The sequence below is a fragment of the Halichoerus grypus genome, chromosome 14, assembly GCF_964656455.1.
Source record: "Halichoerus grypus chromosome 14, mHalGry1.hap1.1, whole genome shotgun sequence".
NCBI lineage: Eukaryota > Metazoa > Chordata > Mammalia > Carnivora > Phocidae > Halichoerus > Halichoerus grypus.
Window position 1 is genome coordinate 84,345,483 of NC_135725.1, and position 26,359 is coordinate 84,371,841.

At 52.8% G+C, this 26,359-nt stretch overlaps 1 protein-coding gene across 2 annotated transcripts in view; it reads right to left on the reverse strand.

Moving 5' to 3' along the window:
* Positions 1–3,065: 3,065 nt before the first annotated feature.
* MAPKAP1 (MAPK associated protein 1) overlaps positions 3,066–26,359 on the reverse strand; it is a 281,556-nt gene continuing 258,262 nt past the window's right edge. The window contains exon 12 of one of the 2 annotated variants that reach the window (XM_078061769.1): positions 3,066–3,131. In XM_078061769.1, coding sequence (XP_077917895.1) covers positions 3,081–3,131 — 51 coding nt within the window. In that variant the 3' untranslated portion in view covers positions 3,066–3,080. Of the gene's footprint in view, positions 3,132–17,712; positions 18,115–26,359 lie in introns of those variants that run through there. The other variant, XM_078061768.1, reaches the window with a different exon arrangement.

Sequence of the window (26,359 nt, forward strand, 5' to 3'; positions counted from 1 at the left end):
TTATTTGCTTAAGCCCAAGTGTTTTCTTTATAACCCGTGTGGTTATGTAAAAACTCTCTTCCCCAAACCTCAAATGGCTAAACATCCCCAGAGGATCTCAGTGTTCAGTTTTCGGTACGAAAAGGTATTTATCTAATCTTCCTGTTTTCTTCGCTTTCAACGTGTCTCTTCCATTTCTGTTGTGTTTTGTTTTCCCTTCATAACTGGTGTCCCCGTGTGAAATGACAGCATTGGTTCCAGCAGCCCCTGGCTTCTGACTCGGCTTCTCCCAAAAAGCAGCCTGGGCCTGGCCCTGCTGACAGCGAGAGAACCTTCGCTTCCCTCATCCCCTATTTTGGTTCCCCTCCATCACTTTGTGGATTCCAAGTCCTGGATTTATTTTCCTCCCTCCTGCTCACCTCCCTTCTTTTTTTTTTTTTTTTTTTAAGATTTCATTTATTCATTTGAGACACAGAGATACAGAGAGAGAGAGAGAAAGCATCAGCAGGGAGAGAGGCAGAGGGAGAGGGAGAAGCAGGCTCCTCGCTGAGCCAGGAGCCCGATGTGGGGCTCGATCCCAGGACCCTGGGATCATGACCTGAGTCGAAGGCAGACGCCCAACCATCTGAGCCACCCAGGCACCCTCACCTCACTTCTTGATCACCAACAACCCCGTGTTCCCTCTTTTGTGGCGACGCTAGTGACAGGGGCCACGCTGGGGGAGCGAGTGGGGAGTGAGTCTGAGGAAGGGGAAGGAGGCAAGTGGGTAGGAACGGGACAGATGACACAAAGGGAAGGCGATAAGGGCCTCCTTCCAGCACCTCCCCCACCGCAAGGCTGGACCACACCCACCAGCCCGAAGAGGGTTTTTTCCCCCTCCCCGGAAGACTCCTGCCACCTCCTGAAAAGCCACGGTGTTGCGTGGTGTCTGGTCGTAGTACCTGGTGCGGGAGCCTGAAGACGGTTCCCATCTTAGCTCTGCCTCTAACCAGACCTGAGGCAGGTGACCCCTTCCTGAATTGGGCTCTATTACCTCAATGACTCTTTCAGTCTCTGGTTTGGTCACATGTATATTACAATTATATATATAAAATCTTGAAATAGTTCTCCTGTGCTATCATCTAACTGAGGGCTGGAGCTAAAGCGCACGGACACTGTGGAGGTCACGGAAAGGGGGCAGCCCTGGCTAGGCCCCTAGACATTCCAGGCACGGTCAGCTGAGGAGCACAGAAACCACTCGAAGGGAACCCAGTTTTAACTGAAAGGCTCCATTGTGAACCTACATCTGTTGTGCTGTGATCGTGAATACTAACCATAGTGGAACAGTTTCTGCAGCTTAAAACCTTCCGGATTTGGATACTTGAGTCGGTTCGTGCCCTGCGGTCCTGCCTCTGGGGTTCTTCTTCGCTGCCCCCATCTCTATATCGCCCAGACCTCCTGAGCGGCTTCTCCGGAGTGTGCCTCCACCCCCACGGCCGCTTTTCCCCAGCTCTGTTCTCACAACCGCCTCCCTCTCGCCCTTTCTCCTAGGTGCCCTTAGAATTGATCAAGTCTGATCAGATTCCTCTTCTGCCTAAAATCTTCTTTCTTCTATTTTGGTTCCAACCTACTTTTCACCCTTATGCCTCTGTCCTTCTCCAGCTCCCACTGGGGCCTCAAAACGCTCACCTCTGCCCCCAACTGTCATCCTTCGCCTGCCTGTAAGCCTCTGTCTGCCGTTACTGAGCCCTCTGGTTTCAACGCCTCTCCCTACCAATCCAGCTTCAAAGGGAGGACGGCAGACCCCCCCAGAAGCCCCCATCCTTCCCTCTGTCCCCAGTGAGGCCTCATCCCCCTGTACACTTCTCTGCAAAGCACTGATTGCCCCGGAACCCATGCTCTCCAGGGACTGTCCCACCCCAAATGGCAGGTGTCGCCAAATGTCTGCAGATGGGGGTGGAAGAGAGGACAGACCATAGTAGCTCCTCGGCAGGGAGATTTCACTATTTTTTCTTCCCAAATTCAGCCCCTGTAGGGACAGGGGCTCTCCCTCCCCCACCTTCACATCCTCTGGGAAGGCGCCTTGCCCCAAAGCCCTTGGCCTCCGCCTCTGTAGCCCCAGCTGGCGGAGGAACTGATAAGGAGCCTTGTACCCAGCAAAGTGTGGGCACAGTCATACCAAGTCCCGTCTGCAAGGAACTTAGACTGTATGCTCAGCCTCCGGGCCAGGGTCAAGGTCTGTGGGCCCTGCGGGCTCAGGCCGGGGATCCAGGGTCCCTGGGTTCTCCAGCTGCAGCTGGTCCTCAGGTCTGGAGACACCAGGGCATTTGGCTGGCCCTCAATGTCTCCTGCTGTGCACCCCTGGCTGGGCACGGGGTCCCTGGGTTCCAGGCTGCAGCCTGCCCACCACTGGGGTGGTTCACTTGGGGCTGCCCCAGGGGCGCCAGGGCTGGGGTCATGCCCTTCCTGCCACTTCTTCCCTATTCCAGATCCAGGCGCCAGGTGGCTGCCACGCAAAGAATTGTTATGGGCCCTGCTGGGCCACGTGGAGCTGAACCACCAGGGAGATGGAGTCACCAGGAAGAGGGAGCCTGGGGATGCCCTGAGGGGCAGAAGATATGCCACAGTGTCGCCTCTCAGGTGTGTGCCCCCCACACCTTACCAAGCACAGGATGGGGATGGAGGATGTCAGGTACCCTGCTGAGCGCCAGGCCCAGTGGCAGCCCACTCACACCCAAGTCCGGCTGTCCGTTTGCACCACCCTCTCCTGACCCTGGCTCCCCAGGCACTATTTAATCCTACTCTGTGTAGTGGGGATTATCATACCTATTTATTAATTTGGGGTGGGAGCTACAAACCAGTGTTCTCTGGGACAACAGTGTCCCATCCTGCAGGAAGTCTGGAATTTGAACCCACCGCAGCATGCCCGTCTTTGCTGGCTCTTCTGAGGCTTCCCCGGGGTAGGGGCCATGTGAGAAGGGCTGGGACTTGCTGTTTCCTGGGTTGCTGTTGGGCTGGCCGGTTTCCTCCCAGGCCCCTGCTTTGCTGTTCCTTGGGTGACATCTTGTGGCCAAGGACAGGTACACACCATTGGCTGGAAAGGCTTCCTGGTGAAGGCCTGGTCAGGCCCTTCTGGAGGAGGGGTCAGGATGCCCAGGAGAGTGGGTAGGTTCCTGGACACGGGAAACACCAATCAGTGCCCCAACTCTTTACTGGGACAGCTCTAGACAGACGCCGGGACTCATGCAGGCCCCCTCCCACTCGACACACGCGTACACCACGTTCCTCCTTGCCTGCCCTATGTTATAGCAAACAATAACCATTTTTCTCAATATACAAAGGTTTTTTTTTTTCCTTTTTTAAAAAGTAGTCTGTACACCTAGCGTGGGGCTCAAACTCACAGCCCCGAGATCAAGAGTCTCATGCTCCACCAAGTGAGCCAGCCAGGCGCCCCTAGGAAGTGTTTCTATAGCAACCTAATGGCAAGGTCATCCCCATTTCATAGATGAGCCAGCAGCCCTGAGTCACATAGCCAATGAGGAACCAGGTCAGGACTTGAGCCCAGCTCTGACAGGCTCCTGGGCTAGATGACCTCGCTGGACAGTCTAGTTCTCAAACTGTGGGGACTCTCGGACCCCATCCTTCAGGAAGGTGCCACCAAGGGTGTGCATATTGTTAGTCACAATAATGCCTCGCGTTCCAGGACCATTTTCATGTGCCAGGCACAGAGCTGAGTGCTTTATACACGTTATTTCACAGAAGCTGGGTAGTATAATGAGCCCCATTTTACAGATGAGGAAGCTGAGGCTCGGAGTGGTGAGGTGGTTTGTATAAAGCCACGTAGAAAATAAATGGCTGAACTCGGATCTGATCCAGGTCTAGAGGATTCCCAAGTCCTTGTTTTTAGCTACTGAGGGGTCCTGTCTGCCCCTCTGCAAAATATCAGCCCAGCAGGATTGGGGGTGGGGGCCCCTCCCATGGGGTGGAAGCAGAAGGAGTTTTGCCAACTGTAGAGGATGGTACCCATGATAGTTCTTTATTATTCTGATCCTGCTGTGCACTTCTCCTGTGCCTGTGATCCTCTCCAGGGCAGGGCTGGACACGGGTGGCCTCCCTAGTACCCAGCATGAAGCCTGGCACCCAGCGCACACCAGCAGATCGGGCTAAATAGGATTCTCTGGAGCACGGAAAGCCGACCTCCCTGCTTCCCCACACACAGCTAGGTCCACTCCCCAGTGTCAAGGCCACGGCAAGGACAGAGGGAGCGTCTCCACCTCCCCATTCTCCTTGTTCAGAAGAAGGGGTGACCTTCGCCTCCTCCTTTGTTGTAACAGGCTGGCACCTGGATTCCCATGCAGGGCCCGGGGTGGGGGGAGAGGACCTGGTTGCTGGGGACCCCTCGCGGACCCCTGAGAAAGCAGCAGGGCAGGCGGAATATAAATGCGGCCGTGAACGCAGAGGAACAGATGAGAGAGAGCCTGCAGGTGACTGGGTGGAGAGGACCCACCAGGGCGGCCGCCTCCTCTCTGAGCACAGATTGAGCCCATGATGAAGATGAATGGAAACCCCTTTGCTGGAAAATGTGGAGGCAATCAAGAACGCTACCTGTGCCGAGGGGCCCTCCCACCAGCTCTGAGCCGGGAAATGTTAGGATTTGGAATTTCAGCAGCGGCCACGTGGTTAGCCCGGAAATCAGGCAAAACTCGTGACAAGCAGCCCCAATTACAGGATAAATGATACAGGCCGCCCGTTAGCTTGGCAGGAGTTAGTGGACTCAAACAGCGGCGGCGGGCGGGGACCGGGCAGCCCCCGCAAGCAGATGACAGCTCGCTCCAAAGAAAGGCAGCCCGGCTTGGTGACAACCGCTGGCCCCTGCCTCGGGCCCCTCGGTGAGGCGGTGTTAATGACCAGAAGCTTTTCGAGCCAGTGGCTGTGGGAATTTTAAAGGTGGGAGAGTGTTTTGCGGGTTATCTGGTGTTTGCTGATGAAAACAAACCAAACTTGTCGCTTCCAAATCCCACACTGGGAGGCAGGACTGATGAGGACACTGTGTCTTCATTTTCCAGGCCGAAAAAAATCCCAATTTTTCTCAATATGTCCACCGCAGAGCAATATGTGATCATTCGGTCGCACGCACGGTGGACCAGGAGGAAAGGTTTGCGGAGAGAATTAATATTGTTGACGAGATTGCAGGGGGCATGTTTAACTCACTTCAGGTGCTCTAGAAGATTCGCACAATGGATAAGCTAATTACAAATCATGCCTATTTATTCATTAAAAAGGACCTGGGGGAAATTCAAAGAGGCAACACTGTCTTAACTTCATTCAATTTGCAGTCTGTGATTAAACGGAACACAGCTGTAAGACTCCAGAAATGTTGCCTAATACCCGCCTTCTCCCTGGTTGCGACTGACCTCTTCTCTGGGGCCCTTTTCCACCCTCCAGCAGGGTCTTGTTGTCCTTCTGCGCTTTGGATGCTCACTGGCTACTTGGGACTTTGGGCAAGTCCCTGTGCCAGCCCGCGTCTCAGTTTCCTCATCTGTGAAGTGGGTTCATGACCCTCTGGCTGTCGGGATTCCTGAGGAATAAGGAGGTGACGGATGTTCAGGGGCTGTTCCAGAGCTCAGACCGTAGCTCTGTGGGAGGGGCCTTCTCTGCCGTCTCGTTCTGCCTCAGTACACCGGGCTGCTTGCCCGCCCAGTGCTGGATGGAACGGGCCTGACGCCTCCACCCATGACCCCGGGAGTCCAGCTGTCCTTCTGGGGCACAGTGACCACCAACTGTCTCAATTTTCCCAGGACCGAGGGGTTTCCTGGGATGTGGGATTTTCAGGACTAAAACCGAGACAGTTCCAGGCAAACCCGGACAGTTAGTCACTCTGTGCTCAGAGCCCCACAAAACTCTCCTTATCTACGTGGCCTAAAATAAGTGAAAAATAGAGCTAGCTTTATCTTCAGTCCTTGCAAATGTCTGGGAAGCCCTAAGGTTATTTATTATCATCAATAAATTATAAGAACCAAACAGCCAACGTTTGCTTAGCATTTTCCAATTCACGAAGTGCTTTTAATTTACGGGATGAGTGTTATGGGGCTTCCTTTCCATGTACTCAGCACCCACTCGCTGAACCCCCAGAGCGGATGTGGGAAATAGGAGTCCAGGGGCTGTGGCAGGTTCTTGTCCCTGGTCCTCTGTGAGGCCACAGACCCTTGGATTCTGCAACTCGGCTCAGTGCACTGTTTCTGTCCCTCTGTCTGCCTTGTTCAGAGGCTTCCGTATCTTAGAAAGGGTCCCTAGCCACAAAGTAAAAGATTAGCCTGAACCGAATGAGATCACCCTCTTTGTGGATCCTAGTCAAACATGGGCAGTTTCGTATGGTTCAACCTAATACAGTAGTGGTGATGTTCAGGCCACGATGCAGCTTGAGACACTTACTTCATTTCTCTGAGCCTCAGTTTCTCATCTGAGGAATGGGGATATTAATAGTTTCCATGTCCCACGGTTGCTGTTGGAATTAAACCAGATCGTCCGTGGATGGCATTTCAGTAATGCCATGCGTGACACAGAGTAGGTGCTTTCTGAATGAGGGTTCTTATTTTTGGCTTGTACCCGACTGTGGCCTTCATCTTTCTGAGTTGCCTGTGGTCAGCCGACAAACGGCGGAATGAAGGAGCGAGAGTAAATGCGCGCATGTTTCCCAAATGACCTTGAACTCACATAGGCTGCTTCCCCCTCTGCCAACCAAAGGGCTCTTCCTCTGCCCCCCCTTCCCTTGTAAGCCTCTCGGTAAAACACCCCATTTCCCATGGCTCCCCTCGGGGGGCCTGATGGGTTGTGAGACATTTTTCCATCCCCCCTATGGTTTCTAAAACATACAAATCATTCTGGCTGCACTTCTGTGTTTCATTACTAGGGATGCACATTTGAAAACAGAGGGTGAGGTTTAAAAGCAACATGCAATTTTTATTACATATATCTCCAAATCTGCCATTAGGCCCGTCCCCGTGGTGTTATTGACCTTGATTCTTTCTCATTTGCATCCTGCATTTTTCATCCTTTGGAATATGGTGTTTTGGGACTTCTCCATCATTAAGTGGATTTACAGCAATTTCCCTGTGTGTTTTCTCCAAGGGATTCTGTTATGAGATGCACATTAAATCTCCATTAATACCTCATTATCCGACTGATAAGATTACCATGATAATGAGGCAGAAATTCTAATTGTTTCACTTCTTATTGTGCCTTCCATTTAATCCTTTACTCTACCTGGAAGTTGGTCATGAGCTGGTGAGCACCAGGCTGAAAAAGACTTTCCAAACAGAGGACCAGAGGCCGGGGTTGTTGTGATCAATAGTGACTGGGGGAGAGAAAGGAGGTGGGATAGTGTTTAAATTAATTACATTTCCTGGGCAAAAAGTTTGGGGGTGGAAAGCTATCTGAGGTGGACCTAGTTGGCTTATGGAGCTCCTCGGCTCCTGTCCCAAACACACACACACACACACACACACACACGCACGCATATGTGTCCACATGCACATACATGCATGTGTATGGATGCATGGGCACGTATTCTCACACACACATAACCACTCACACATGTGCACATAAGACACGTATCTGAACTCCAAGTTCAAGAGAGCCTAGCCTCTTGACTTCATGCTGTTTTCCCACTGGCCCGGACCCTCTTCTAGACCTTTCCTAGCTCTGGAGCTCTCCGTGAACCTGCCTTCCAGATTGATGAACTCATTTGACAAAGAGTGAGAGGCACTGAGCCAGAAGACATTGGGGGGCAGGAAGGGAGGGTTAGAGACAGCGGGAGAAGGGGTCTCTTCCAGGCAGAGCCTGCGCAGGACTGTCTAGGAGGGCTGCTCCCACCGGGGCATGTCCACACCCCCCTGCCCCCGCCTCCCTCCTGTGTCCCGAGTGTGCTCATCTGCTTCAGGTCAGCTCCCACATCTGTTGGGGAGGGAAGTCCCCTGAGACTGTCCTGGTGAGGCTTGCTCCCAGCTGCACATCCCCAGGAAACTCCCCTGAGTGGGGTTGCTTGGACTTTCGAAGACATGGGCTCTCCTTGGCCCTTATCCTGCCCTTGTGCTTGGAGCGCCGACTCCCACCCCCACAGGAGCCCTCCCTTGAGGCAGAAAGAGCATTTCCAAAGATGTTGCAGAGATTTGGAAGTAGCTAGCGGGATGGTGGCTGCAGGGGTGGAGGGTCTGTGGCCGGAGAAGCGGCATGTTGGTGGGCCCGGGAGGCGTCGGGAGGCCTGGCCGGGCCAGGAGGGCAGGGAGGGCGGGAAGGGCAGCACGGCTGCGGGGGCTGGGGGGCTCACACGTTGTAGACACGCGCACAACAACACGGTTTTTCCCGTTATCTGAGGTTTAATGGCAGACTGGTGCTAATTTTCCCGTGGCCTGCTGTGTTTCCCAGGCTGCTGTCAGAAAATACCACAAACAACAGAAATTAATTTTCTCACAGTTCTGGAGGCCAGAGGTCTGAAATCAAGGGGTCAGCAGGGCCGTGCTCCCTCTGAGACTCCTGGAGAGCCCTTCCCGCCTCAGCCTCTGCGGGCGGTGACAGTCCTGGGTTTCTTGGCTTGTGGCTCCACTCCCTGCCACTGTCGTCACGCGGCCATCTTCCATCTTCCCGAGTGAGACTCCCCCCCCTTCTCATGAGGACAGCGGTCATATTGGATTAGGGACCACACCAATGACCTCACCTTAACCCGGTTACATCTGCAAGGACTCTCCCCAAGTGAGGCCACATCCCCAGGTACTGGGGGTTAGGACTTCAACATATCTTTTTGGGGGACACAATTCAACCCATAACACCTTCTGAAATATGTCCATGTAATTAATATATTATCAGTAACATTAGGCAAATACTAGTGCAGTCGGCGGGATTTGTGAGTGGGTTCTCAGATATTGATGTCCGGGCCACACTGTTATGACGTGGCCAAGGCTGGACCACATCAGATGGTCCTCAGGGTCCCATTTGCCAAGGCAGTTGAAGATCCACAGATTGGTGGACCTGGAAAGCCTTCCCGGGACCCGTTCGACCCCACCTTTTAGCTGTTGTGAATGATGCTGCGTGAGTACGTACGAACACGTCTTCAAGTCCCTGCTTTCCGTTCTGTTGAGCATACCCCAAAGTGGAGTTGTGGGATCATATGGCAATTCTACGTTTAATTATTTGAGGAACCACTACACCTCCTCCACAGTGGCTGCACCATTTTACATTTCCACCAGCCATGCACAGGTGTCCCAGTTTCTCTGCTTCCTGAACAACACTTGTTATTTTCTGGGGTATTTTGTTTATTTTAAAGATTTTTATTTATTTATTTATTTGAGAGAGAGAGAGCACATGTGAGGGGGGAGGGTTAGAGGGAGAAGCAGACTCCCTGCTGAGCAGGGAGCCCGATGAGGGACTCGATCCTGGGACTCCAAGATCATGACCTGAGCCGAAGGCAGTTGCTTAACCAAATGAGCCACCAGGCGCCCATATTTTGTTTATTTTAAATAATAGCTGTTCTAATGGGTGTGAAATGCTATCTCACTGTAATTTTTTTTGAAGATTTATTATTTATTTATTTGACACAGAGAGAGAGAGAGCGAGAGTGCGCGCACAAGCAGGGGGAGCAGGAGAGGGAGAAGCAGGCTCCCCAAGAGCAGGGAGCCCGATGCAGGACTCGATCCCAGGACATTGGGATCATGACCTGAGCCGAAGGCAGATGCTTAACCGACTGAGCCATCCAGGCGCCCCTCTCATTGTAATTTTGATTTGCATTTCCCTAATGATTAATAATGTTGAGCATCTCTTCACGTGCTTATTGGCCGTGTGTATATCTTCTTGGGAGAATTGTCTTTTCAAGTCCTTTGCCCATTTTTGAATTGGGTGTTTGGTTTTTTTGTTGTTGAGGTCGGTTTTATACACACACACACACACACACACACACACACACGTAAATGTACATTCTTGATATTAATCCCTTATCAGATATGTGACTTGCAAATGTCTTCTCCCATTCTGCAGGCTATCATTTCACTTTCTAATGTTCTATGCTGAGAATGTATTTCTTTTATTTATTTCTTATATTTATTTTTATTATTATTTTTTTAAGTAATCTCTACACCCAGCATGGGGCTGGAACTCATGACCCCGAGATCAAGAGTCACGTGCTTCACTGACTGAGCCAGGCGCCCCTCCCAGGATGTATTTCTACTCCTCCCCCAGAGTTGGAGGGTTTTTCTGTTTGATTCCCCCAACTGTAATAGGTCTGGGGGGTTTTCCTGCTCTGTTCTCAGCTACTTAAGGCTCTTGTTCCATAGGGAAGAGAGTGCAAAAGGCTTTGTGTCTTTTCCATGGTGACTGGTGATCTAGGGGGCCTCTTGCCCTGCCCCCAATCTTTCTTGTGAGCATCAGGTGAAGTGCTTGGAGGTGAGCCTGTGAGTGGGTAGGAATTCCCCTGCGTCTGTGGCTCCCGGGGATTCTATACCTTGCACTAGCTCACACTTCACCTTTAGTAAGTTACCCAAATTTTTAAGTGAATTCTTTAAAAAAAAAAAAAAAAAGATTTATTTATTTATTTGAGGGGGTTGGAGGGGCAGAGGGAGAGAGAGAGAATCCCAAGCGGACGCCCCGCTGAGCACAGAGCCTGATGCGGGGCTTGATCTCACAACCCTGAGACCATAACCTGAGCTGAAACCAAGAGTCGGACGCTTAACTGACTGAGACCCCCAGGTGCCCCCTTTTAGCTGAGTTCCTCACAGCCTGTCCAGTGTCTGAAGTCTGTGCCATCATGTTCTGTCTCTCCTTGGAGTTTAGTTAATGGCCGTATGACCTTAGCTTAGAAAAGTTGTGATTTTGTTCATTATCTACCTTTATAGAAGCCACGATTCTACTGTTGGGCTCTCACTAAGTACCTTCAGTTTGCCAGGCTCCACTGGGCCCCAAAGGGGACAACCCAGGTGCAGGCCCCGCCCTCAGGGACACACAGGGCTGTCCCGCTGGATCGAGTTGGAGCCTCTCAGCGGCCGGAACGGTTGGCAATTCCCGTCTCTACTGCACAATGGCAAGACTGAGCTTCGGAGGGGAGGCCGGCGCACCAGGGCTAGGGAGGCCGTTCCAGTCCTGGTCCAGCGGACAGCCGAGTCCTGCCTGGGGCTGGTGTCCAGGGCCCGGTCACTGGGCCTCCTCTTCCCTTCCTGCTTGCTCATCAGTCCACGTCCTCAACCCCACAGGAGGGGGACCGGGCCCTGTAGTCCATTTCTGCAGCTGAGTGTGAGGGAGGGTTGTTGGGAGGCCAGGCTCAGGGGCCCGGTTGCCAGGTGTTGGATCTTGTTCTGTCACTTGTCAGCTGTGACCCCGTGGGCAGGTGAATTCCCTCCTCTGAGTCTCAGTTTCCTCCTCTGTAAAATGGGAATAGTTTATCCCTACCTTGCAGGTGGTTGTGAGGGGCCCACCGTGCCAGGCCCCCGGCAAGGGCAGAGCTGGGTGGGGAGGGGGCTGCTTTGCCAGGAGCTGCTGGGCTGGTTTATCAGACCCTCCTGGGCGGCGTCTGCCATTGCCCACCATGCTTCCCCCAGACACCGCTCCGAGCGGGCAGCCTGGCCGTCGGCCTTCTGAATGAACTGAGACCAGCCTGCTGTGAATTTAACACCGGGACCATCCAGGCAAGATTTGGGGCCGCTCAGGGCCCAGGTAGCAAATCTGGGCTCTCAGCTACTGTTAGGGGTTGACTTTGTCTCTCATACTCTGCCCCCCCAACTCATATTGAAATCCTGACCCCTGGTACCTCAGAATGTGACCTGATTTGGAGACAGGTCTTTACATTGGTAATCAAGATACAATCTTTTAAATTTACTTTTATGTGTCTGGGAAGGTGGAGGAGTAAGTGCAGATCCTGACGGCGGGGCTGGGGGAGGAAGGGCTGGGGCAGGCGGAGGGACAGGGGTGGCTTAGAGACCGGGCAGTCAGGCCCGAGGCCCTGCGGCCCTGACCACTCTTCCCAGGGGAAGGCTGATCTCCAGGGATCTTGGATGATCTACGGGGCGACTGGAGAGTGCTGGGATGAGAAACACCGGGGTGCCCTGGGTGCCAGAGGCCCCTTGTCCCAGGCTCGGCCACGAGGGGTCTGGCTCACACCACCTACGACACAAACCCGAATTCTTACCCGCCTCCCCGCCCTCCCCCCAGAGTCACAGCTCAACAGGGCTTCAGCTCAAGTTAAAATACTTGATTACCTCTGTAAAGACCCTGTCTTCGAGTAAGGAAGCCGTTAGTCATTGGGCCCTAATGCAAGATGACTGGTGGAGCCTGGTGTCCTCACAGAAAGGGGGAATTTGGACACAGAGCACACGGGGAGAGCGCCGTGTGAAGTGACGTTAGAGATGGGGTGATGTTTCTAGAGCCAAGGGCCACAAAGATTGCCCCCCGCCCCCAGAAAGAATCAACCTGGCTCACACCCCGATTTCAACCTTCTGGCCTCCAGAATGGTGGGGGCAGTAAATTTCAGCTGCTCCATCATCTGCTTTGTGGTCCTTTGTGGTGGTAACCCTAGGAAACCACCATAGCCACGAAACCACACTGCCTTCACCAGGAAGGGATTGGGGGCCAGGCCGACTCCAGCTCCTCTACCCCTTACTTCCCGTGGTGCCTTGGACAAGTTACTTACTTCCCTCAGCCTGGCTTTCCTCATCCGTGCTGGGGGGGTAAGCGTCCCCACCAAGCCCCCCCGCCAGGGCTATTTCCAATGTCACTGCACCACGTGCCCTCAAGTTTGGAGGGGAAGTGTCCCCCTTCTGCTTGGCCTGGGCCCTGCTGTTCTCCAGCCACCACCAGACACCACTGTCCACCTTCCAGGCCTCGGACATGGCTCAGGGCCCAGGGCCCGCTGCAGGGCTGGTCCAGGGCTGGAGCCATGCTCTCCGAGTCAGGTGTCGCGGGGCAGGAACACCTGCTTTGTTGTTGTTTGTTTGCTTTTATTTTTTTAATAGGGGAGGTTCTGTTCTCCCAAACCAGATACTTCCCAGAAGAGACTCAGCAAATTTGGAAGCTGGAAAAGCTTTCGTGGCTGAGTCTTCCTTCCCCCTTGTGTGCAGGTAGGGAAACAGGCACAGAAAAGGCAGGGCTTGGCTGAAGGCCCCACAAAGGGGGGTGCGGGGGGTGGGCAGCAGGCCTGGCTGGCAGGGCAGGGAGGGGACCTTGGTGGCGTGAGGCCGTGAGTTTCCTCACGCAGAAAACATTATCTGGTGGAGGGACCAAGGCCTTCCTCTCTACCTCCTCCCCTGGAGCTGCTCCTCCTTCCCTTCTCCGCTCGAGGAGCAGACAGAACGTGCCGCCATGCTCTCTCACCTCCGAGCCCTGGCACAGGGGTTCCTGGGGCCCATCAGGGTCCCTCTGAGCCGCCCAGGGTGCTATGGGACAAGAGGTTGGTATACTGTTAGGCCCGACACGGTGTGGGGAAGTGGCCCCCAAGGAGAAATTGGAGGATCAGGGGAGCGATCACCGGCCAGCCTGTCTGAACCCAGTCAGCCACAGCTCTTGGCTACAAAGGGGCACTCAGGGAGAAGTCTACACGGGGCGGTTGCTAATGGGGGGCTCCCCCTGGGGGTCTGCAGCTGTGGGGTACACAAGGCACACAAAGACCCCTTTATTCATGTTGGGATGATGTTTATTTCCCTTCCAACTGTGCACGGATAGTGCTTTTGGCAGGGAAATCCGTACTCAGAATCAGTGTCTATGCCAAGGGGAGCGAAGTTCTCCTCCTTCTACGATGGAGGTGGCAGGCTGTAATCCACCTGCCGCCAGCTGTCTGATATCCTTGGGGAGTGGTCGTCCAGGGGGTTCAGGAGACGGGTGCGATAGTCTGCAGAAGGGAGAAGCTCTCCCAGCCCCTGGGGTCTGGTTTGTGAAAGGGGGCTGGGTAGTCGACATAACCCCGAAGGCGGATGGGAAAGGTATATTACTGGCCCTGCCAACTGAAAGTAAACTGCTTTGATCAGAGAAGAGGAGCCAGATGTGCCGAGCAGCTCCAGCAAAGAAGCCACACCTGGAACAGCAGCTGCAGTTGGAAGCACCACCTGAGCACGTTTACACGGCCTCCTGCCCTCCTGCAAGCTCCACGTGTCCCAGGTGCGTCGAACGGGGACGCGGTGGGAACAACCACCCCTGCATCCTGCGCGTCTCCGGTGTGGGGCACGATCTCTGCCATCCCTCCGGGAACGCGGTTCGCTTCCGCTTTACCATTTTGGTGGGGGGGCTCCCATGTGGCCTTGCCTCCCATAAAAGCCCTCGCTGCACAGGTGGGGAGCGGCTGGTTGCTGAAGGTGTCAATTCCAGCTGTGCATTCCCAAGCTGGAAAAACAACCCTGAGCTCTGCTCTGGGACCCACTGGGTCCACGTGAGCTGGAGCTCAGCCAAATGATCCTAATTACCTGATGTGATGTCCTGCAATATTCTTTTTTTTTTTTTTTAAGATTTTATTTATTTATTTGACAGAGAGAGAGAGAGAGAGAGAGCGCGAGAGAGGGAACACAAGCAGGGGGAGTGGGAGAGGGAGAAGCAGGCTTCCCGCCGAGCAGGGAGCCTGATGTGGGGCTCGATCCTAGGACCCTGGGATCATGACCTGAGCCGAAGGCAGACGCTTAATGACTGAGCCACCCAGGCGCCCCTTCCTGCAACATTCTTAACACACGGCCAGACGTGCTTTGACATTTCCCACCTCGAGAGGTGGGGCCTGTGTCCCCTTCCCTTGAATGTGGGTGGGCTGTGTTGCTTCAAGCGATAGGGTATAAAGGATGTGACACTATGTGACCTCTGAGGCCAGGTCACACAAGGTGAGGCACTTTCCACCTTGTTTGCTGGTCCCCTTGCTCAGGGAACCTACAGACCGCCACCAGTCCCAGCTAAGCCCTGCCTGCCGGCCATCCTTGCCAAGAACCCAGATACGTGAGAAGCTCTCTGGGACCCTCCAGACCAGCCCCTTGCCAGCTGAGTACCCCTGAGTGACCTCGGCTGACAGCACGAGGAGCGAGAGAATCTCCCACTGAGCACTGTCTGCACTCCTGGCCCACAAGCTAATGAGACACAGGAAAATGGTTGTGGTTTGTTACACAGCCATGGATCTCCAGAATTCCTCCAGAAGCCCGTGCTCTGAGTGGACCACGGTGGCCTTTTGGGTCTTCTGGAATTAGTGGCGGCTCCAAACCAGTATCCAATAATCCCTAAATTATTTCATATTTCCTCTTCTCCAATGCACACTCTGGTAAGTGGCTTCAGGGCCCTTTTACAGAAAATCAGGAGGAAATATGCACTTTTGGCTCTGTAGCAGGGTCCTTCCTTAAGTGGATCTGGCCTGTCATTCCAGGGGCTCTGCGTCCATGAACTGCCCAGTCCGAGGGTCACAGTTCTCCATTTTGTTGCTTCAGTTAGACTTCTGTTTCCCAGACCTACAGCTTTTCTGCTTTTATACAAATCAAGACTTTATTAGGCTGCCCACTTATTTCAGTCTTGGGGACATCATGATTGATCGATTGATCAATTAATTAATGAATTCCCCTGTCTACCCCCTGAATGTGGTGAGGGGCTGGTTGAACGGGTATTAAATAATAAGTCTACTTCAGCATTCAAGCCCTCTCTTGAATGTTTTGAATACTGTCTTCTACACTAAAGAAATTCTGGCATCTCAGCTTCCCTCCGTATAGGCTGCCTTTGGGGTCCAGGTCTCAAGGAACCAACTGAGCAAATCTTTAGAGCCACTCTGGTTGCTTGAGCTGACACAAGGAACTCAGGATCTCATGGAGCGCACCCACCCACATCAATAAATTTGCCCAGACCTAACATTATATCCCTTCCCTTAGGATGCACCACACTTCGGGTCCATTGTCATACACGTTTCCCTGTTGGCACGAGCTGGCAACATCTTGTGATGCGTTGGTGCGCCCCACGCCTCCTCATGGGCCACACCTTGTACCCAACCCCCTGAAACTTGCCAGGTCTTGAGTCTGGTAGTACATCTAGAAGCAACTAGAAGTAAGGGGTGAGGGGAGATGGTCTTGAGGAAGATCACTTTCCCCCTGCAAGGACATCCCCTGAGGAGAGGCCGCTAGGGTTTCTCCAGGCGTAGAGAGAACCTTTGGCTCTTCACTCAGACATTGCTCTAGAAAGCCCGGAGCTCATCGCTGTTTTTCTAAGTTTTCCGGTGCACTTAGAAGCATCCAAGCAGCGCCACGGTCCTTCTCTTTATTTCCGCTGACCCAGGCCATGCCCGCAGCTGCTTGGTCACCCAGACCCCGCCACAGGCCCTGACCGCAGGGGTCTAGAGGTGAGCATTTAAGTGACTACTTCGCTCTTGCATGGCATGGACCAGCAGAGTCCTCTGCACCCCCCAGCACGTATTTAACGCCTCCAAGTCTACTCAGAACAGAGAACCAACGCCAGATGCCCATCCTGAAGGTTTTCTGTTCTGGAAGCTTGGCCACTGCCAGTAACCATCAGACAGTGTTGGGTCGGACAGCAGAGCCACAGTGAGCGTTACAGGACCGGGACTTATTATGTTTATATTTTATTAGTCCTGGCATGATTGTGGGGGTTGGGGGTGCTGGGAACGCGAAGGTCCAGAGGGGCCTTGGTGTCAGAGAAGGAGCCTCCCCGGGGCGGCCTGAGAAGCCAGGCGTGTCCACGGTCTCTGGGAGCGGCTGCCCCTGTGGGTTCTGGGCCTGGGGCCGCTGTCGCTGATGTGCAAGTCAGGGGTTCTTGGGTAAACGAGGGGAATTGCGGTGCTTTCACTTATTTCTCCAGTTATTATCCGTACTTTTTAGACAAAAGGACAAAGTCTCAGAGAAGTCTCCTTTTAGACAAAAGGACAAGACTGCTGGTGGCAGGGCCAGATTTCATGCTCAGCTCAGTCTGACTCTAGGGACCAATAAACACAGGAAGTCATGTGTTGAGTAAGAAGAAAGGAAATCAGGCAAAGACTCCTGTGAGGTACTCATTTTTAAATTGTTTTTTATTTAGCACGTGCTGCCCTTACCCCAGGGCAGGCCCAGGGCTCACAGTGGCAGTGACCCTGCTGCTGTTTGCTTTTCTTGAAAGGGGAGAGAGCAGGCCTCCCAGGGCCCAGCCCAGGGGCCGCATTTGAGTCTGAGGGGGCCTCTCAGGGCAAGCCTCCCCCTCACAGTGGGTCATAAGGAAGCTTCTGGAACAGCGTACCTGGACTCAAATCCCAGCTCCACCCTCCACCACTTACTAGTGGCGTGACCTTGGGCAAGTTACCTCTTTTGGCCTCAGTTACCCCATCTGTAAAATGGGGTAATAGTACCTACCTCACGGGGTTGTTACGAAGTTTAAATAAATTAATATTTGTAAAGAACATAGAACAGTGACCGGCACATAGTAAGTCCTCCATCAGCATTTGCTTAAACACACACGCACAAATACACGTGCATATATAATTATTAGAAAATGTTTGAGAGTAACTTGAGCAGCACATATCAAACTTTTAAATGAGCAGCGATGTCGCTTTGTGGACTGTATCGATAGACACACTCATACAAATTCATGATAAATATTGAAGAAGGTTGACTGCAGCATTATTTGTGAGGACAAAAAAAAGGAAACAACACAGATGTTTATCCAAAGGGGGGTGGTTAAATAAGTTAAGGTGCGTCCACAAGTGGGGGACTACCCACAGGGGAAAAGAAGCAGTTCCATACCTTCCGTCGAGTCACGTGAAATTGCTAACATTTGGCCATTTTTGAGTTACGAAGTGGTAACACGGCAATTTCAGACGCTGTAATCTGAGCGAAGGCCCTTGTGTTAGAGCCGACTGAGCTACAGTAACAAACAGGCCCGGGCGTGTTTGCCGCTGGAGTCCGAGTCCCAGGTTGCGGATGGACGCGAGATAAATAAAGGAGGAGGGGGGCTCGCCTCCCTTTGGTGCTTCGGGGACCTGGGCTCAGGGAGGGTCCGACATCTTCAGCGGGTGTGTCTCCAAGGCTGTTGCGTTGTGTTTCCCGGCAAGAACAGGAGAAGCATGCAGGAGCCTGTGACCCAGGCCTGGAAGGGGCACCCCTCCCTTCGGCTCACATTCGGTGGCAGAGTCGTCAGTCACATGGCCACATGAACTGCAGGGAGGCTGGGGAGTGTGATCTCGCTGTGAGTCTGGGAAAAGGGAAAGAGGGGTTTTGGTGGAGGGACAGGCTGTCTCCGCCCCAGTACCTTCTAAGCCTTTAGAACGGGGGCAGTGCTATTAGCCACCGCAGGGTGAATGGTGTCATGCCTGTGTCCTTAGCACAGCCCCGGCCCGCCGGGAACATTCAGCAAGTTTCAGCGTGGCAGGCGACCTCCCAGAGGCGCATCCAGTCCCTCGGTGCGCAAGGGAAACTTGCCTGGTGACTGGGGCAGAGTGTATCCCCCCACATACAGGGGGCCGTTGACATCCCACCATCCCTGAAGCTGGGCAGACCTTCCCGACGGGCAGCAGAAGTGATGCCTCGTGACGTCTGAGGCTGGTTTCCACCTGTCTCTGTCTCCGTCTCTCTCTGTCTCGATGACTGCTGACTGCTCTTGGAACCTAACTACATGTTTTAGGAGCCCAGGCCACCTGGAGAGGCTACATGTGGGGGTTTCAGCTGACAGCCCCAACGGGACCCCCAGGGTGTGAGTGAGTGGCCCTCCGATGATTCCAGCCCCAGACTCTGAGTTTTCCAGCCAAGGCTCTAGACACTATGGAGCAGAGATCATTCATCCCTGCAGTCTGCTTTCCTGACCCACAGAAATCTTGAGAAGTAACAAGTAATTATTGCTGTTCTAAGGTACTAGATTTTGGAGCAGTTTGTTGCATAGCAATAAATGACCGGGACAGTCATGCACTGTTTGTTGGTTGCTTCCCTTTCTTTACCTTATTTCCCCACTTCCCTTCCCTGGGTCACCTCACAGACCATGCACCTGCCTTCTGGTTCCCGTCTCAGGGTCTGCCTGCCAGGCAGCTGAGCTGGGTGGGGCGCATCCTTCTCCCTCCTCCTCCTCCTCTTCTTCTCCTTCTTCTCCTTTATGACTTACATAAACTGAGAAAGTTGTGGTATAGACACATAACATACAATTTACCATTTAGCTGTTTTAAGGGTACAGTTCAGCGGCAAGAAGCACATTCACACTGTTGGGCAGCCCTCACCACCATCCGTCCGCAGAACTTTTTCATCTCCCCACGCTGAGACTCGTACCCCTTAAACACTACCTCCCCACACCCTCCTTTCCCAGCCCCTGGCAGCCACTGTTCTGCTTTCTGTCTCGGTGAACTCGACTGCTCTGGGGACCTCATATCAGGAGAATCACACACTGTGTCTGGCTTATTCCCCTTGGGGGGGTGGTTTCTGAAGTGGTCCCAGGATCACTCTCATGGTCATGGCCATCGGTGGCCACGCTCCCTGGCATGAGACCTGCACCTGCCCTACACAGGTGTGGCAGGCGGACGTGGCAGGTGGACGTGGCTGGTGGACGTGGCAGGCGGACGTGGCAGGCGGACGCGGCTGGCCCAACACTTCGTTCCGGACCAGCTCATGGTGCCTCCCCTTCCCCAGTTCTGAACAGAATCGCCGGGCGAGGGTTAATCAACATTCAGTCATGTTTCCAAGTTTAAATGGAGCATTTGTTTAATTATGTGTAAGTAGCAATACATTGTGGCCATTATCTAAATCACTATTTTATTTCCTGGATGTGGTTTCATAATGCAGGGTTTCTGCTCCAGCCTAGCATCATTAACAGAGAAGAGTTAATGAATATAAAAGCGTAAAGGCTAATTACACTTTAATTTACAATCATGGTCTCATTTTGGGACCACATGAAATCTGTTTTGAAAACAATTAAAAAAAAACCCCGCTCTTGCCCTGGTAAGTGGAGGGAGCCCGGCCAGGAGCCCGGCTCTGTCTGCCACGGCGTGGCTGAGTAGCACTGGTTGGCACGGATCTCCTCTCTGGCGCCATCACTCATTGCTGGGAGGCTGCTGAGGCCAAGTTCAGCGCCCTGTGACTCTGTCTTTTGTTTCCAGCAATTTTCCTCTTGCCTTCAGTGTCTGCCCTTGTGGCTGCTAGGGAGAGTTGGGGGAGCCCCATCTGGAGCCCTGGTGGCCTGGGCACACTGCTCCGACGTGGCCTCACATCGAAGCAATCTGCTTGGAATTACCGTATTTTTAAAGGTGGTGGTGATGGAAGTTTGTGGACTCAGTTTACTAAGTTCCTACTGGGTGCCAAGCACCAGGCTCGGTACTTTTACACATATTATGTATTCCTTGAAATTGCTGATCAATGGCAATTGGGCTCCCTGAAATTTGAATTAGTTCCTCTGAAATGCTTAATGGAATGATGGAATAATTGTACATTTTGGGGGGGATAATAAAGGCATTGTAGTTATGCAGGAGAATGTTTTTATCTTAGGAGATGAAACGTTTGGGAGTGAAGGGTCATGATGTCTTCCACTTACTTCCAAATGGCTCAGGAGGGAAATATTAATATATACAATAAATATATAAAATATTAATATTATGTATTATATGTAAAATATATTAATATTAATTATATATAGAGAGAAAGAAAGAGAGAAAGAGAGAGACAGGTAAACCAAAGTATGAATCGTTGCTGAATCCAGATGGAGGGTATACGAGTGTTCATTGTACAATTCTTTCAACTTCCCTATGTTTTGGAAAATCTTATAATAAAAATTGGGAAGCAAAAACATCATCCCTCTGGCTGCCACAAACTATTTTACCTTCTTGTTAAATAAACTCCTTTTCCCCCAACTGAGGTCAAAGTTCCGTTTAATTAAGCTTCGACATTGTATAGTTTTGCTTAATGGATTACTGAGGTCTGGAATAATAACTAATCAGATAATCAAATAATAATTAATCAAATAAATATGCACAAAGCCAAAAAACAAAATAAAGCCACAGAGGGGTTAGTCAGCCGTGGGGCCCACTTGCCTCTTTTCCTTCTGAAACCCTCAATGCAGGCTCCCCTTGTAAAGAACAATCATTTAAGAAAATACCAGCACCTACTGCCCACTGATGCCCCCTGGCAGTAAAGGGACCCTGTCAGCCACGGCCAGTGGGCTGGTGCAGTACAGGCAGCTGCCATCTCCGGGAATTCATCCCCAGGAGACATCGGGGGAGGGCTGTTACCTGCAGCATCATTTATGTTAAAAATAACAGTAGAGACAACCAAAACAGAAAAACCTGAAAAGAAACATCAAAAATTTCTTTATATGGGGCCTGGGTGGCTCACTTGGTTGAGTGGCTGGCTGACTCTTGATTTTGGCTCAGGTCATGATCTCAGGGTCCCAAGGTCCCAAGGTCCCACATGGGGCTCCCCACTCAGTGGGGAGTCTGCTTGGGATTCTCTCTCTCTCCCTCTGCCCCTCCCCCCTGCTTACTCTCTCTCTCTCTCAAATAAATAAATCTTTAAAAAAAATTTCTTTACAATTCAACAGTAAGGTGCATTTTATTTTTTTTATTATTTTTTTTTTTTAAAGATTTTATTTATTTATTCGAGACAGAGAGAATGAGAGAGAGAGAGAGAGCACATGAGAGGGGGGAGGGTCAGAGGGAGAAGCAGGCTCCCTGCCGAGCAGGGAGCCCGATGCGGGACTCGATCCAGGGACTCCAGGATCATGACCTGAGCCGAAGGCAGTCACTTAACCAACTGAGCCACCCAGGCGCCCAGTAAGGTGCATTTTAATACTTTCTGTATGTTTCAACAGGTTTTGCAAGGCCAGCTCACAAATCCATGGGCTATGCTCCCCAGGCATGGTGGGCAAGGTGACTGGCAGCCCTGTGACCCCGCCCCCTTGGCCATAGATGATTGGACCAGGACAGGCAATGGTACCCAAGCTGGGCCAATCAGAATGCCTTCCCCAGGAATTTGGAAAGGAGACTCAGTGTGAACCTGGGAGCTGTCAGGGGCCATCTGCTGCTGCCAGGGGCTGAGGACCCTGAGTGCCACGACACGTATGAAGCAGACACATGGAGAGAAGCAGGAGACAGGAGGAGAGCGCTGCAGACACCCAATAACCTTTCCTGGTCCTGGGTCCAGCCTTTGGATTTTAGAGACTCCCCTGTAGCATTTTATGAAATTCCTTTTTGTCATGTTTAACCTGGCTTGAGTGAGTTTCTGTTACAACTAAAGTAGTTTTAATATATTGAGCATGCATTATTTTAATAATAGAAAGGAAAACAAGAGAGGGTCCCTGGGTGGCTCAGTTGGTGGAGTGTCCCACTTTTTTTTTTTTTTTTTAAAGATTCTATTTACCTATTTGAGAGAGAGAGAGAGAGTGAGAGAGAGATCACGAGCAGGGGGGAAGTGTAGAGGGAGAAGCAGACTCCCTGCTGAGCAGGAAGCCTGACGTGGGACTCAATCTCAGGACCCTGGGATCATGACCTGAGCCAAAGGCAGATGCTTAACCAATTGAGCCATCCAGGTGCCCTGAAGTGTCCAACTATTGATCTCAGCTCAGGTCTTGATCTCAGGGTCGTAAGTTAAAAAAGAAAGAAAGGAAGGAAAGAAGGAAGGAAGGAAGGAAAGAAGGAAGGAAGGAAGGGAGGGAGGGAGGGAGGAAATAATAGGAATTACAATCATTCACTGTGCTGTGCTGCCCCTCTCCTAGATGGGCCCTCTCTGGTTCCAGCCCCCAGCAGGTGGCCCTGGAAGCCCCATCTCCTCCCTGTGTGCCCAGATGGAAAGCGGCTTCCTGCTACAATAATCTCTGGGTCACTGTCCCCCAGCCCCCCCCCAATTTGGCTTCTCAGCTCTTCTGTGTCCTGCGTGGTTAATTCCTTGGATCACATTCTCCATGTAAATAAATACTCTTTTCCTGGTCGGTCGTTAACTGATACACATATGTTATCTCATTTTGTCCTCAAAATGCCCTTCTGAGGAAGGTATTGGGATCCCTACTTTGCAGATGAGGAAGCTAATGCTCAGAGAAGCTGAGTAATGTGCCCCAATATCACATAGCTTGTCACAAAGCTCACAAACTCTTGGAGCTTGTATCACTATATTATACTGTACTGCTTTATACAATCACCTCTATTTTAAAAACAAAAAGCCCAACAAATCCTGACTTCCAGGCCCTTCCAGCCTGCCCGGCTGGACAAGTGCAGGACTGATTAGAAGGCTCTGGGGTGGCCCCGCAGAGTAAGTCCAGCCTCTCCCCCTGCCCCGGAACAGTGTAGGCGCTGGTCCTGGAATGCCCCGCCTCAGCTCGCTAGCTGAGAGCCCTTGGGCACTCGGGCTCACCCCCCTCTGTCACCACAGACATCATGTCTAGCGGTGAGCTCCTCGGTGTCCCTGGCTCCCCGCAGAGCCTGGCACGAAGCGGCCTGGGGCAGCCGTCGATGCTGAGTGGCTGCACACTGGCCAGAGTGCCCACACACAGCCTGGCACGGACTCACACCCAGGAGCCCGCGTCCCCTTGCCAGGGGTCTGCAGCCGCCTCTGTGCAAATGGGGGGTGGTTGACGCTGCGTCTCAGTCCCTCCCAGGTCCGTCACCAATGCCACCTGTTCTCATTTACTTGTGATTTTCCTTGCTGCAAAAAAATATGTTCATTTTTAATACCCATGAAATGCTGGACTTGAAGGGCTGGGTATATTTTTTTCTGACATATACGGAATTAAATGTGTAACACGAAAAACGCTCTTGGGAAACCATGGGAAACCCCAAGCTTGGACACAGAGTCCCTCTGCGACACGGTCTCCAGCTGCCTCAGTTTCTTCCACTGTATCCTGCTGCGGGGTTGGGTGAGGATTCATGGTGGTGTCAGTCACTCCTTGAGGGTTGTGTCCAAACTCGGGGAGCGCTCCCCATACCTTTGTAAGTTCTGAACCTACAGTGTTTGGGGATGGAGCACATCTGATGTCCCCCCGAGGGCAGTCCGCTCGCACACCTCTGGCTGCAGGAGGACTCTGTGCTACCTCTGTCCCTCTCAAGGGCGCTGGGCTGGGCAGCTCCTGCTGCTTCTGGCTGGATTCTCCCGGAGCTACAGTACAGTTATGGGGGTTGTACACTGCTCAATCCTAGGGGCATTCTGGCTTCGTGTCATAGACATGGCAGATTTTCTTTTATCTTTTTTAAAGACTTATTTATTTATTTGAGTGGGGGAAGGGCAGAGGGAAAATGAGAGAGAATCCTCAAGCAGACTCCCTGCTGACGCGGGGCTCGATCTCATGACCCTGAGATCCCGACATGAGCCAAAACCAAGAGTTGGACGCTTAACTGATTGAGCCACCCAGGTGCCTTGACGTGGCAGATTTTCTAAAGTTAAGACAGTTTCCTGAAAGATGGGAGTAAAGAGGAAGTAAGGGTGTCTTTTCGAATTCTCAGAGATGCCATGTGAACCAGAATCATTTCTATTTTGGGGGAATGACATCTCAACCCAGTGAGCTCCCATTCAACCTTCCAAGCCTAGCCCCAGTGATCCCTCCCTGGGAGGCCTTCACCCTCTGTGTAGGAATCACTGCCCATTTCCCCAGCCAGACCTCCCTCAGCCCCTTCCTTCCCTCCGCCAGGCTCTGAGCTCCTGGGAGCCGTAATGGCTGCACTGGATGGGACGCTACCCACCCCCTGGCCTTTGCCTGCCTAAAGAGAGCGTCCATGGGCATTCTAGAAGACCAGCCTGGGCCGGAACCAGAAGGCCACGTGGAGTTTCATGAGGTGCCTTTAATGGTGGAGCTGGGAGCACTAGCCAAACTCTCATCCTCCCCCATTTTACAGATAGAAACACTGAGGCCCAGAGCAGGGAAGGACTCGCCCAAGGTCCCACAGTGAGTTGGGAGCCAAGGCCTCTTGACTCCCACTGAGGCCGCCTGCATCCGCTTCCTGCTACATGGCAGAGAAGCAGCCCGGGGACGCGGGACCGGTGGTGGCGAGGATGATGTGGGGATGCTCAGGCCACCGCTCCCCACCATGGCCCCAGAAGTCGGTTCCAAGCCGCTTCCCAGGGAGGAGAGCTCCCGACACGGAGTCAGGATGTCTGACTCCTTGGTGACCGATTCTCTGGCACAACTGTGGAGGTCTGACTACGGGTCTGGGGGCCGAGCGAAGACCCCGCCTGCAGCTGCCTGGGCACAAAGTGACCCTGTGCGCCCTGCCTGCTCGAGCGCCCCATCTCAGCTCCCGTCCTCGTCTGATCCACTTCATCCTGCCGAGATTTATTCCTGGGCCTCAGAGCCTGGAAATAATTTGCTGACAAAGCCCCATCCCAGGCAGGTGCTTTAATTGGTTTTGTGGGAGCAGGTCTGGGAGCATCTATTTAGAAGGAAATAGAAATTATGGCGGTGCCGCCTGTCCTTTCTCTGTAATGGGGACTTGGGAGTGTGGCTGTGTGTGTGGTGGGGGAGGGACGGCTCTGAGGAAAGCAGAGGCCCGGTCACAGGGAACCCCAGGTCCTTCTCTGGGGGTGCAGGTGCTTGGGCCTGGGGCGTCTGGGGCCACGGCTGCAGGCGGCTCAGCCTCAGAATCAGGCGGAGGAGCTTCTCCGCCTCACAGAGCTGAGGATGAGAAGCATCAGGGCTGAGGGGGCGGAGGGCCAAGGACATGGCTGGGGTTAGAGCTCAAGGCCCTCTTCTCTGTCCTTCTTCAGGGACACCCCAGCCTTTGCTCCATGGGCACCCTCTAAAACACAAATCCCATTTGTGACTCCTAGACTCCAAGCCCTTCCACACCGTCCTGCTGCCCTCCGCATGAGGCCAAATTCCTTAGCTTGACTTTCAAGGCAGCTCCAGGTCTATCTGACCTCTGATGACCTCTGCAGCCACCTCCTTCTTTGTTCCTATCTGCTCCCTGCCAATAGTCTCGGGTCTTCCCTCCTGGGTACCCATGTGTTCCCTCTGTGTGTCCCACCTGTGCCAACCCTGCAATTGCCCCTTGACTGAAGGGATCACCATTACTTTCATTTTACAGATGAGGAGATGGAAGCTCAGAAGGTTAAGTCACAGGCCACAGGTCACACAGCAGGGCTGGGGCCCCAGTCCGGGCCTATCTAGTGCCCAAGCCCATACTCTTAACCACCAAGGTATAAACCGCCTCACGCCAAGCTCCCTTAGGCTCCCAAACCCCATGTGTCCCCTGAAATATCCCTGCCTGCGTTTTTCCACTGGCAAACTCCTACTCATCCTTTAATGCCCACTGGATGTCACTTCCTTGGGACTCCTTCCCTGGCTGACCCCTACCGCATCTCGGCTCTTCCTTGGGCTTCCCCCAAGCCCCAGCCAAGCGCTTGTCTCAGCTCTGACCTCTGGGTTTGTTATTGTTTGTGTCAATACGTGTCCCCTCCCCTTCATCCCTCTGTTCCCAGACGGAGAGCTCCAGCTACACGGTTGATCCTGCAGAGTGGGGACCGCAGTTCTGGCAGCTCAGCTG